The following is a 14,230-nucleotide window of genomic DNA, read 5'->3' as shown; positions in this document are numbered from 1 at the left end:
GTAAACGGGATTTGGCTGTTATATTTTTTAATGGCTTCACGCATTGAACACTTATTTATAGTTTTAACATTGAGGATCTCTCTCATCTGTTGGAATTTAGGACATTGGTTCGATGAGGAAGGGTGGTTGCCTGAACAATTAGCACATAACATCTCTTGATCTTATTGTGCTAATGATTTTATTAATAAATGAAAAATAAGACTCTAGTGCAGTCTGATGGAGTATGGGGGGGAAGTGTACACGTGGCACAGACTGGGGGATTATGGCAATGCTTAGCTGTGTGACCAATAGATTGACATACCTTACAACGCATAGGGTTAGGGTAGTATGGACGAACGTCAAGAATCCTCCAGGCGACCTCAATTTTTTCCGGGAGAGTATATTTATCGAAGGTTAACAAGATGGCGCCAGAAGGCTTACGTGTGCTATCAATAATTTTTGAAAATTTATAAGCAGCTGTTACTCCGTGTTCCTTGAGGCCTCNATCGAAGGTTAACAAGATGGCGCCAGAAGGCTTACGTGTGCTATCAATAATTTTTGAAAATTTATAAGCAGCTGTTACTCCTTGTTCCTTGAGGCCTTCAACTATTTCGTCTTCGGAAACGTGGATTAAGAAGGGCGCATAAATTGTGCCTTTTACCGAATTGAGGTTATTGTGTAACTTTATAGAAATATTTCCAACACCGGGTAATGTCTTAGCATTCAGGAACCTATCAGCAGCTTTCTTATTCTTAGCAAGCAGCAATAAGCTGCCATCCCGAAGCTCAGAGATGACGTTGCCCTCACTGCTTATGGCTTGAATTCCTTTATGAATCGCAAAGCACGAAAAAGTTGTAATCGGTTTTTTATCATCAGATGATTTTATAATTAGGAATTTCGGGTCATCCTTTTTCATGATCGGGAGTCCAGGGAAAGGGTCCAACGGCGTTAAATCAGGTTTTTTTCGTTTTGGTTTCGGGGACGGAGATAACAGGGCAAACCTGTTCTCCCCAAGGTAGGTGGCCCCCGGGGCCATTTCGAACACACAAGTATGTATTTACGCGCTTGATTTTAATCTTTATTTTTAAACAAAAAATATATAAAGTCAGTTGAATGAAGAAAAATAACTGTAACCGTAACCGTAATATAACTGTTTTACACAAAGTGTATAACGTTTATACGAGAGCAAAATCAAAAAATGCAACCGTTCACTGAGAGAGCTAGTAGGTAACTGACTTTCAAATATATCTCAACGCTCTTCCACTTGAAACCCGTATTTTCGTATTTCCAATAACTTGCATATAAGTTAACTAAATTCAACTTTTCAAAGTGAGGCCAACCCTCTTCAGGATATTTAAAAGCTATTACCTTCTCATACTCCTCTCACCTGGCGCCCATATGGTGGTATGTATATATTTCTATTACGTAATTCCCTTAATTCAAATTAAATTTGATTTTTTAAACCGGTGGCAACTCTCATACAGTAAAGTTAAGAAACAAAGTTTTTCAAACGATTGATACCCATTTTGAAATTATTGGTTTCACTTTTTAAATAATTTTAATTAAAGTTTCTTTAAAGGTGGCAACTTTTTTCTCGAAAAAGTAAAACTTTATTGCACCATAGCCCAAACTCATTAATTTGACAGCTCACTTTAGAAAATCGACCTAACGGTGCAGATCTGATGGCATTAAGTAATTATTAAATAATTTCAGAGTGATTGTTTAACAGTTGGCATCTCTTTTATTTAGAAACAGTAAAACCGTATTGCACATTTACAACCCAAATTCTCAATCTCAATTGATACCTCATTTTTGAAAATCGAACAATCGGTGCAGATCTGGACAAAAAATCCCTTCGCGTATTATACTTATAAGATAAGATGAGATGACACTTCTATTTATTGTGTATTAACTCCCTAGCTTAAAAATCTTGATATATGTATATATACACCCCGCGACAAACGATAGCACATCAACATAAGTAGTTACCAGTTTTGAGTACTTTTGATTTTTATATATAAATATAGCTCTTTATCTAACAAATACCATATAAATCTAAATTTCAGACTTTGCTAAAAAATTATAAAAATTCCACAAACTTTTATCCCAAGTCCACGCATTTTAATTTTTTTCTGACGGTGTTATGCACTCTTTCCAAATAAAAATTACTTTGTATGGAAGAAACTGCGTGGTACTGCCGCAAATTTTCATATGAGAATCGAAGACGGTTTTGTTTAGGTTTAAAAATTACTAGCTTGCTTAGAAATTACTTCTTTTCAAATAACATTTTATGTAGTTTCTTTAGATTCCCTATCCAAGCTTTTTCAATGAAATTTTGTAATAGTTTATTGTTGGTTCCTGTTTGAGAAATAAACTACTATTGGGCCCGAAACAAGATATTAATGGACCCGATATGTATTGCTTTATGCATCTGGCTTTCCCAAATAGGCAGGCGAAAATTAATTTTAATATTTCTATCTTTGCTGCAGCATGTGTTTTTCTTTTATATCTTAATACTTACATATCGTCGTTTAAAGTACAAAACCGCGTATCGTCATTCTGCAAAACCGCGTAACTGACATTTGTTGCCAAAAATTGGCTTTGCTCACACAACTCTTGGCTTAATCCGTATCTATTCGTCCTGAAATATAGTAGCCAGAAATGCGATTGCTTTATAAAAAATATAACCATTTTGAAATATGAGTGTTTTTTATGAGGTTGCAAAATTCCACCCCACATACGGCGGTTTTGCATTTTGTTGATACGCGGTTTTGTACTTTAAACGACGATATGTAAAAGCCAAAAAAATGTTTTAAGCCATGTTGCGGTAAATAATGTAACGATTCTCTTTAAATTAGTCGTTGTTGTTGTAGCTGCTACTGAACCTCTCGAGTCGGCTCATTCGTCAATGTTTTCGTCAGGCTCAGCCAAGGGGAGGCCCAGGAAGTGCGAAACTTCCGCAGGGTCCGTCCTTAGGGACCGGGGCGTTAGCTGGGTGGGGTTTTGGGGGATGCGAAGAGGTGCCGTGAGTTATGTGGCGATTCTCCGCATGCCAATCACTCGTTGGGCACATCTTAATTCACTCTGCTCAGGTACGAGTTTAACCTGCTGCAATATCCAGAGTGAAATTGGGCTATTGTGGTGCGAGTCTCCCGGGGCAGACAAAGTTTCGTCCCGTCCACGTCGGTAGGTTGTGTACCCAAAACGGCATTCACAAATCGAGAGTCTATGTAACTAAAGACCGACTCCCAGTAAATACCGTTTAAGGCATGTCGCTAGGCAGTTGGGTCCATAGATTGTTTTATGAACCTATGGATTTCGTAAAGATGCCCTCTGACGTGCCTTGGCGAAGGCTCTTCTAAAAGCAGTGTCAGTTTGAATTAGTCCTTCAGGTTGATTCCACTGGATTGTTAAATAAACGCTCAAGTTACAGTACAACTATTATGTAAAACAAACACTTTAAAATACTTTTTAAGGCAATTCTGTATTTACAAAAGCAATTCTGTATTTACAATACTTGCTAACGCAATTGATCTCTGTACTCGTAGCTTTCTGTTTTACAACTAAACTCGCATCTCGATCTTCCGTCGATGTCAACTTTCTCTCTGCCGACCACAACCTTTTCCTGGGTACTTCGGAACGCGCCCACTGCTGCCGCCATTTTCGGACACCGACGTATCACCATTGAAACGTGGTTCACTGGCTCTTTGCCGAGACCACTGCCTGTTAAACATCTAATGGGCTTGCCATGACCTCATCCTCGTGGTGACCTTTCAATGAGTTGGAGACCGTGCCGCTTTTCCTGTATCGCTGAACCGCTTCCTTTTCCTATCAAAATGACTCCATATCCATCGCTGCTTACCTCTGCCTAACTAACCGCTTCCGTTGCTGCTGGAATCTTCGGGCCTTCTTCTAAGAGCAACCATCTGCTGCAGTACTAGTTGTCGTAACAGACCTTAAGTGGCACTTCCCTGTCGCGATATGTCAGAATAATTCCCTGAAGGTCAATCTTCATGCCTTGGCCAAGTAGAAAGTCCACGCCGATCACGACATCATCCACAATGCCTGCCACTATACACTTGTGTTACGAGGCCTCATCCCCGATTATTACCTCGCATGGTACTTTTCCTAACACTTGGTTGCGCTCACCAGTTTCAGTCTGCAAATTTGCCCCAGGTAGTGGTTTCACGTACCAAGCGGCCAAATTAGGTCGAATAATGGAATGTGATGCTTCAGTATCTATTGACAGCACCCGCTCTTGCCAATTCACACATTCACCAACAGTAAGGTTGCTCGGTTTTCGGCCAATTTGTGAGACGGAGATTATGGGGTCTTCAACTGCTAGGGAAAGCGCGCGCCCTTTCCTTCTGGCTCGTTTTTGTTTAACGACTGACTCAATGTCTGGTTCACATTTTTCAGCTCTGCGTTTGCGTCCTGCCGAAATTTTTGTTCCTGTTGGTTCCACGTTTTAAATGTTAATCAGTGCCATGTTTTTCACGGCCAGCAGTTTGATTATCTTCTTCAGAATTTCATTTGTCTCGTTCGGTGGATGGGATTTATGAGCTGGTCTACTTAAGACCACCGGCATTTCCCATGTCTTGAGACAGTTTCAGTAAATATTGACCTTGGATTCGCATATGTCTCTCGCACGGAATACATGTCCCGCATACCGTTTATAAATCTCTGGATTTTTACCTTTTCGGGGTGTTCACACCGGTTGGGTTTCCAATTGCCAAGTCAGCGAACCTCCAAATATCAGAAGCGAATTCCTGTAGACTGTCGTTGCCTTTTTGGTAGCGATTCTCCAGCTCCATCTGGTAAATCTGTCTCCTGCGCTCGCCACCATAACGTCTCTCCACCCCGCCCATCAACGCATCGCAACTGTTCCTCTCACTGTCGGGAATAGTCTCCGCTGCAGGCAACGAATAGCGCAGCGGATTTATCTTCCGTGCTCCAATGGTTTGCTGTGGCCGTCTTCTCGAACTAGATCTTAAAGACCTGGAAGGGAATCGTGCCATCTAAGGATTGAGTTTTTACCTGGCGAACGTTAGTCGAAGTGGCTGGACGATACAACTGCAATATCGGAGGCGATCTTCTAGCTCATGCACCTAAGCTTCGACATTGTCCTGTTTCTCCTTAATTAGCGCTTCGATTTAATCTTGCCGCTCCTCGATTTTTTCCTGTCTAATGCCAAAGATTCATTCGAAAAATAAAAAAAAAATTTATTAAATTATAAAATGAAATTATTGCATAGACGAATTATCAAAATTAAGTGCAAAAATAATTAAAAGCAGTAAAATTTTTTCCCATTTCACATTTTGCCTAAAGAATATTTTTTGGATGTTCCCAAGTGAACGTCACCGAAAATAAGATATTTACAGTTATGTATGTGGTCTACTGATTCTAACTGTATATAGTATACATACATATATAATTTAACCACGGGTTACTGCGTTTTGCCATCTTTATTGTAATTTTTCATTCTCTAGTAAAAATACTTAAGAAAGATATTTTAACTTCAACACAAGGGTGACTTCTTGCAATATGGCGACTACAATTTTATGACAAAACACTTGTTTTAAAATTTTTTATTTGTGTATGTCACATATGGTACACATTATATGTATGTATGCATGCATAAACAAGTTAAGTGAAGAGAGATGATCTAATTTCGTATCTGTCATCAGATGATAACCAGAAATGTGTACATTAAAAACTATATATATGAGTAGTTTGTACATAACCAGTACAGCGTAGCTCTTCCAATTATCTCAAAAAAATTAATTTATTTCTACTTATGTAGCAACTAACTTTAAATTTATGTATAATTACCTAGCAGCCTCATTGAGATAAACCAATTGCTTACACTTTTGCTACATATCTTTGCAAATATTTCAATATTAGTTGTGAAATCATCTAACTGTGGGCAATTAACTATTTCAGTACAAAAAGTCATCTATAAAAGAAACATACTGACTGTGTTTAAAAGTAGTTAAAATCAAATGCAGAGTCGGATTATTCACTGATGCCTAGGACATCGCCATGTTGATGTCAACAGTTCGTTACAAGGAAGACAGTCAGATCTTCAACTAGTTGTGGTGGGTAAAAAACTAGCTGAAGATCGATATCTAAACTAGTTTCTTTCCGTACTGGGTATATATAGCGACAATACTCATCGTCTGAAAACCACTTGTGTGTTCCCAAAATTGTAGAAAGGTTTATATGTACATGAAAACACATTTTTTTTAATCGACTTAAACTAAACAATGCTTAGGAAATGCGACTTCAACGCCAGTGGCATACATAATCCGCTTTGCTTATGGAACAATTTTTACTGACTCATTGAAATTTCACAAAATTAATGTATCGGAAAAAATATTGGGAATATCCCGTACTGATTGAAGATAATCCACAATGTAGTCATCAGCGCGCAATACTTGAAAGCGAAGGCAGAATAAACCCATCATTGGCAGCCAAACAAAACTACCTGCGCCGGATTAGAAGGCTAAATTGGGAAGAATAATAACAAACACTTAAACAAAATATTCAAATATTATGTGTGTGTATCCATACGCAAAAGTATAAGCAGGTAGCTGGCGTTGAAAGGCAGAACTATATTGTGCGAGTTCGCTGTCGATTTCGGCACTTTATTGAAAAGTAACAAAAATTAATGGATTTTTCAGTTCATAAATGACTTTGACGTTAAAGTGAGATTAAGAGGTAGAAATGCAAATATTTTAATAATAATTGATATGTAGATGTGTATATATTGCAGATATAATCTCCAGGGCTAGCTGAGCTGTTGTGATGAGTTGAGGGCAGAGTAGATCTACTTTCGCAGTATATTATCTATCTATCTATGTACACATGCCTATTCGCTACAGTAACTGTAACGAAATTAAATTGATTTTTCCCCTTTTTTGTTCCATTCCAGAACACCTTTCGTTTAGTCTTATTTAAACGGTAATTTCCGCGTACGTAGAATGGCTGCTGCGAGTGCTGGCCAACAATTACATCAGCAACAACACCATCAACAACAGCAACAACCACAGCAGGAATTAAATGTGATTGCGCTGCGTCAGCCTTTTCAGCAATCAATGAAACATCATCAACAACAACACCAACAAAATGCACTGACGTTGCAACAACAACAACAAGCATTGCCGACGCAGTTGCAACAACAGCAGCAGCAACATCAACAAGAACAGCAAATGCAGCAACATATACAATTGCAATTGCAGCACATGAATAATGGTCAACAGCAATTGCTGCAACAGCAGCAGCAAGTACAGCTTCAACACCATACACAACAGCCAACGTCACAGCAACTACGCGCCACAAAATATACCACGCGTGTTGCTTCCAATGCGCAAATGTTTGCTCAACAACAACAAATACAGCAGCAGCAGCAGCAACAACAGCAACAGCAGCTACAACGACAGCAGCAACAGCAACAGCTGCAAGCTTTACCAGCTGGTATGGTAAATGGCGGACCAACACTTGCTGCTGGCAATAGTGCAACACGCGGCGGCCAACAGATAAATTCTTATCAGCCGCAGCCGCAGCAGCACCAGCACAATACTGCAGCTATGCAGCAACATCACCAGCAGCAGTTGCACCCGCCACAGCAACAACACCAGCAGCAGTTGCAACCGCAACAACAACAACAACAACAGCAACATTTGCAGCTACAGCAACAGCAAATTTCGGTGAAAATGATGAATCATAATGTGGTGGTGGCGCCACCTACAATCGCCTCGCGTCAGCATGTCGCTATGAGCAATGCTGCCGCCTCTGCTGCTGTTGCTCTATCCGCCACAAATAATGTGAGCGTTGGTGCTGCAGCTGCTGCCACCACGGCAACCCCAACGACCTCCACAGTTGCGCAACCGTGCACCGCCAGCATAGCCAATGCTAATTTGGCACCCGGTTGGCGTAGACAAACCAGCAACAATGAAATCATTTACATAAGGTGAGTAGAATTGAAAAATAACTACTTTTATTAAATAAGTAATAAGCCTACCCATTTTTACTAAACATCTTTTCCACGTATAACTATGAAAATGCTCGTTAAACAAATTGCACACGCATTATTTTCAACTCTTCTATTTGTACTACGTAGTATTTAATCGTTGATTGTGTGTCTATTAACACAAAGCCTAATGCGGTTGCCAAACAACCGACCGTCAGTCATTCCATGCCAAGATAAGCTACTATGTATTTATTTGACTTTGGGTAGCTAAAATCTCATTTTAAACACATTAACCTTGACTTGTTGTCCCAAGGCAACCTCACACACAACAAAAAAGTGCAAGTGAAGCATGTAAATGCCCAAAAACAACTCATTTGTGGCTGAGCTTTACGAGATATCGTTAGTCACCAATAAATCGTTTATGTATGTATATGTACATATGTATACCCACCTAATAGCACATACAATAACAGCATTATAAGCGCACATACAAAAACGCTGCAAATAAGTATTTTAAGCTTACCGTCACCCCGATTATGTTTGTTGCAGATTCTTTTGTAAACGATCTAAAAAGCGAAAGCTTTGCCACGCTGCTCCTTATAACTCATTTCCCTTTCTTCTTTCAAGGCTCTCTCAAAATGTCCTTTCTCCTTTGTGCTGACATGGACAGATGTGAGTGTATGTATACCTTAGTTGTGTGTTGAAAAGGATAAATCGCTAAGAAACCATATAAAATGATTAACTATGGCACAAGTCTTCCAATGCTTCGTGGTTGATACGTAAGCGACTTTAAGAGGATCTATTTTTGGGTTATTTGTTGCAGAGATTTCTTTGTTTGCTTACTTGGAATTAACGTATGAAGGTATAATTGTTGTGACGCAGTAGGGATTTTTCAACAGTTTTAAACGCAAGAACATTTAGATGAAAAAAAAAACAATTTTCAAAATATTTCCTCAAAATATGAAACTCAGGCATCTTTCCCACGTCATTGTTCATGATTGGTTTGTCGTTATCCACCTCCCCTCTCTGGAATTTATAAACGTAGGAGAATTTTTTACTATAATCTAGGCGTCAGTAACCGATATTCGCCTTTCTTATCTTTACGGGGATTTATAAATCACAGATTCATGCGAGGTCGTTGGTGTAGATAACCATCCCTTGTGCTCGCGAAAATCGTCTTCCAAATGCGAAAAGTCACCGACTTATAAAATATTCAAATAAACAGCAGTAGCGGGGAAGATTTTTTTTGTTATAGGCTAGGTTCTGGAATCCAAGAGATATCAGATAAAAGCTGGAAATCGACACGCACTTCATTCACAGTATTTGTGCGCCTTTGGTTACGCAGTACTTCCTAGTACTAGAATTTTTTTCTCTTGTGGATACGTATAGTTACTGATAACAGATCGTATCATATAGTACGTACGCAGCTGTTTAGACAGAAAATTTTACACAGGAAGCAAAAGTCTTCCTTTGGTCTCGGTAATTGTTACAAGTTCCAAAGCATATTTCAAATTACGAGGAAATCGCCCACTTGACAACACTGCTTAACAGAGCAGGATTGAGGGTGGAGTTGGGAATTTGACTACAGATCGACGCGTGTGTGAGTCTTGCTTGGAAGAGAAAGTGATCTTAGCCCACTTCTTTATCCTGAATCGTACGTCCATATAAAACTACTATATACTATACCTACTATAACGGAATTGATTTCTGGTTGTTCATTCCATCGCCTTGGATGCTGACTCTTCCGACTTTTGGACAACATTTGCCCTTTAAATTTTTGGCGTTGAAGCAGCCAAACCTTATCTTTCGTCGAGGCGTAGGCCCTAAAAACGAGATGTTGAAATATCTCGCTTTGATTTTGATTATGAGAATACCCTTGTTTACCAAATAACCCCACTCTGTGATGGCTAAAATTGCTCTCCTTCGCTTGTTACTTTGTCTCGCTTTTCTTTGCTAGTTATTTTAAGACCCACCCCAAAACCGGATATTGGTAGTATTTTGATAGGAAACATTAAGAAAACTGTTATAAAGGTCTTTCACAATCTTTCTGCACTTCCAACTGGCCCCATTCTCGTCTGCATAGACCAAATCGCTAAATTACAAAGTATACCACAGTTTTAGTGCCAGCTTTCTTTCGTTTACACACACTTGCACTCACATATCTATGGCTCAGTGAACGACATGTGCACGCTTACAGAGAATACGCAAAAGGACAGCTATGGAAAAAAATAAATTATAACTATTGCACATTTCAATATACATATGTCTGCGAGTATTTATCGTATGTACAAGTTGGCATAAGCTTCAGCAAATAGCAATAACAATTAGTGTAAGCTATTAATGTGATTATTATGTACTATGGGTTAAGTATGACGTAAGTATGAGCGAAGGTAATTTTTAATGAATAAATCAATAGCAAGCAGAAAATATGTGAATAAAACCTAAACTTGTAGGTTGGACTATGCAAAATTGCACCTACGAGTGATAGTATGGAACATTCAGAGCGCATAATTTATTTAGATTTACTTCGATTTCCAAATAAATTTGAATAAATAAATAAATACATGTACGCACTCGCTAACATAATTTATTTTTCTAGCAATTTCTTTTTCCAAAATAGAACGCGAAATACCAGCAGCTGTTTTAGTTTAGTTTTACAACCAATATGTTATGTGTAATTACGTGCTTATATTCGCATACAGTGTCTCACAAAGGTATTCGGAATTTTACTTTTTATAGTAGAAAGTCCTAAAAAAAGTTATTTTATCTCAGTTTCATAATCCAAAAATCAGTTTTCAACACATTTTAATATTTAACTTTCTTTTGCGAGGAAGAATAGAACATCTCAAAAGCAAAATTATGAGCGTACACCCCTCAAAACGTGAACTGACTTAAATTCACATCACTTAAGTATTTCAAATTTTAAAACTTAACGGGCTCGCAAAGGCACCGTTATCCGCACAGATACGCGTCGCTGTTGGCAGAATATTGCACCGATTCTATGCAGTGATGCCAGACATTCTCTGTTAAATATACCACGGAAATGGGGAAAAAATCCCTCAATTACCCACATCTTGAAAATTTATCCCACAAAATTCCCAACGAATTTAAACATATACATGTTTCAGTAGTAAAGAAGTAAAATTCATATAAAATAATAATAATAGTTTCGCGCTTACACATATGTGCTTTTCCTCCAATTTGTGGCGGTCCCCTTGATGTTGTCACACAAAGGGGAGGGACCTACAGTTTTACGCCGACTCCGAATGGCGAGTGTAGTTTTATGAGAAGCTGTTTTTCATGGCAGGAATACACTCGGAGGTTTGCCATTGCCTGTCGAGGGCCGACCTCTGTTAAGAAAAAAACCCCTTTTTCTGCATTTTTTTCACTCATTCATTTTTTCCCTTTAATTTTTTTGCTCACTCACTAAGGGCCTAAAAGAATTTTTTGGTGACTTTAAAATTGAAGCACATTCATGTGCTATTTAACATTTCATCAGATAAATTGTTCCGCTTTTTACATGAAACACCAGTTACAACTGAAAAGATTCTTTCTTACTCAGCGCTTGAATTGGTTAACGTAAGAAAATTTTCGAAATTGTCCTTATACTTTTTAACAATTATATACCATTTCACTCCACATGACATCTTCAGAACGATTAATTACGTAAGATTGTCGAATATTCTTGAATTTTGATTAATTATGCAACAATAACTGCGTCAAAAGAAAATCCCTTATTTATATGAAGTGTCCCTTTTTTCCCTTTTAATAATTTTTGATGCAAAATATCCCTGAAATAGGGAAATTACCCACAATCTGGCATCACTGATTCTATGTGTAAAACTTTATGGTTTTGATTGTTTTAACTTAGTGCGAAAGAAAGTACGTTCAATTGTGTAAAATATGGGTAGAAAGTCACAAGAAACTACCTAGGAGGAAAGAAAAATAATATTTAATTAAGAAAATGAAGGGTAAACATTGAAAGTGATGTCAACGGCCACAAAAAAAGCATTTCAACTATCCACAGCATTTTGCAGAGGAATTCGTTAACCCCAAAAGTATAATCTACGTCTGCGAGGCGTATACGGAATGGGTCTTTTTTTAATTTTAACCAAAATTGACTTTTTATTTTGTTGTTTTAATGGTTAAACTAAAGGTTAGACCACAATGAAAGGAGTAAACTAGTTTTCGAGAAATAAATAAAAAGTGGAAAAAGATTCCTGTTGTTTTATAACGGAGAAAAAATATTTCCGAATACTTTTGCGAGGAACTGTATGTATATACTTATGCACCTCAAAGTAAATATTGCGCCGGTGTAAACATACAGCACAAAGGGGTGAGTAAGAAGAATTCAAGGTGTGCTCATCCATTCGGTAAATTTATCTTCATTTCATTTGTTTCATATTTTTTGCGCATGCAAACATACATGTCTACATATGTATGTACATACAAAAATAAACACAAATATTGAAATTAAATCTTCGTGCTCACCAATTTTCCTGTGCCATTTGATGTTTCATTCGTACCGCTTGACTTCCAACGCGCCTGTTCATAGTCACACATTTTTGCAACATTGCTGTACACTTCTGTATGATCGTCAACTGCGCGGGTAGTATGTCTTTTCTCTTGTTGCAGCATAAACTACACGAGTAGTATCTGCTAAAGACAAATATTTACTTATGGTATCTGATATCAAGTAAATTACAAATAACTCATAAGCTACAATCACGCCAAGCTTTTTTCCATTGTGCATACCATTCTCGCAACATTGACTTGTACTGCTGCACTCAAACGCTGGCATAAGTACATATGTGTGTTTTTTGCTCCTATCAACACTGTTGACTTTATGTTTGCTTTTTGTCTCCTCGATTGCTTGTATGATGGTTGTTTTTATATTCCCCGGTTATATAGCTGTTCGATTATTTGCTGGTGTTCTTGGGTAAATAGCAGTTGCTAGCGTACACAGATGCGCATATTCAAGGTGTGGTGTGGTTACTGTCCGTTCGGCAATAGTGTAAACATCTGCCTTTTCAGATGACTCTTGTTTACAAATGCGGTAGTAAGGCATGCGCGAGATATGTAGCAATAAAATTAACACCACAAACAAACCCAGTTTGTAACATGACATCCCAATTCGGCTTGCTCTGAATAAGTAGGCAGCTTTCATAAATGCTTTGTGGACGTGGCGATTTACGTACGTATTTTGGTAGGGGGCGATTATGAATGCGATCCGTTGTTAAGCTTTTAAAAATGATACCATTTATATTTTTTTTTGGGTTAAATCTTATAAAATTTTTCGAATAAAGTTGACCGCTTAAAGACTTTTGCCACGAGTAGCGAGTTGAGAAACTACATTTTAAATAAATATAATTCTACTCTTAACTTATTCAAAAGAACTGGAAAAGTATTTAATGCTGTGAAATACATAAAAGCGCTCAGTCTTATTTACTTTAGTTTAAACTACAAAGTAGCTGTCACATTATGTCACTCTGGTTTTCAGACTCAATTGTGAATATGCAGGTACTTCATAAAAGACAAAAACAAGTTTTATTTACTCATCACTGCTGATATGTCACTTTCATTATGTTCTGCCTAGATGTAGGTACTATACTACTACTATTAAAGTATTTAATGGATCACAATTTTATGGGTCTCTTATCAGCTATACGTGTAGACAAATATGAAATTATTTTGTTATTAATGCATCAATTGAAGTAGCTTATACATTTCTAACTATTTAGCCTTAAGTACAATGCATACTAACCACTATGCTATCGAGGAAAAGTTTACATAAAGTTTGTCTTCAGTTTATGTAGTAGCCATGTGTAAAGAAGATGTTCACAGTAAGTTAAAGTGCAAGTGATTTAACAAAAAAGTGCATTGAAAATTAAAAAAAAAGATACTAGCCACTATACTATCGAGGAGCTTTGGAGACAAAACTGAGTGAATTTCTTGAGGTGAATATTAAAAATGTTTATTTTAATTAAGGAATAAGTAAATTGAGTTATGTGCAATGGATCCTAACCATAATGGTATTGAAGAAAACCTACTAAAAGAGGAAATAGTTTTAAGTGATAACGATTATGTATTTGTTAAGAAAAATTGAAGTTATGCAAAGCTCTTAACCCCTATACTATCGTAGAGATGTGGTGATAAAGTGAATGTATTTTTTTCGAGGTCAAAGTAAAACTGTTTGTATTAAATATTTAGTGAGAAAGTGAATTGTATTATGATAAGAAAAAGTAGTCTCAAGTGACATAAGATGATATTAGCTGCTAT

At 37.5% G+C, this 14,230-nt stretch overlaps 1 protein-coding gene across 1 annotated transcript in view; it reads left to right on the top strand.

Annotated features, from left to right (window-relative positions):
- Nucleotides 1–5,613: 5,613 nt before the first annotated feature.
- The window catches only part of LOC108362436 (putative mediator of RNA polymerase II transcription subunit 26), a gene marked incomplete at its 3' end in the record, with an annotated part of 124,880 nt that continues 116,263 nt past the window's right edge, over nt 5,614–14,230 (top strand). The window contains exons 1-2 of the mRNA XM_017615404.1: nt 5,614–5,624; nt 6,914–7,951. Coding sequence (XP_017470893.1) covers nt 6,963–7,951 — 989 coding nt within the window. The remainder of the gene's footprint in view (nt 5,625–6,913; nt 7,952–14,230) is intronic.

Source organism: Rhagoletis zephyria, unplaced genomic scaffold (assembly GCF_001687245.7).
Source record: "Rhagoletis zephyria isolate East Lansing unplaced genomic scaffold, Rhagoletis_zephyria_1.1 Rzeph_scaffold_01010, whole genome shotgun sequence".
NCBI lineage: Eukaryota > Metazoa > Arthropoda > Insecta > Diptera > Tephritidae > Rhagoletis > Rhagoletis zephyria.
Note: the sequence above shows the minus strand (reverse complement) of the source record. Positions and strands in the feature narration are given on the sequence as shown.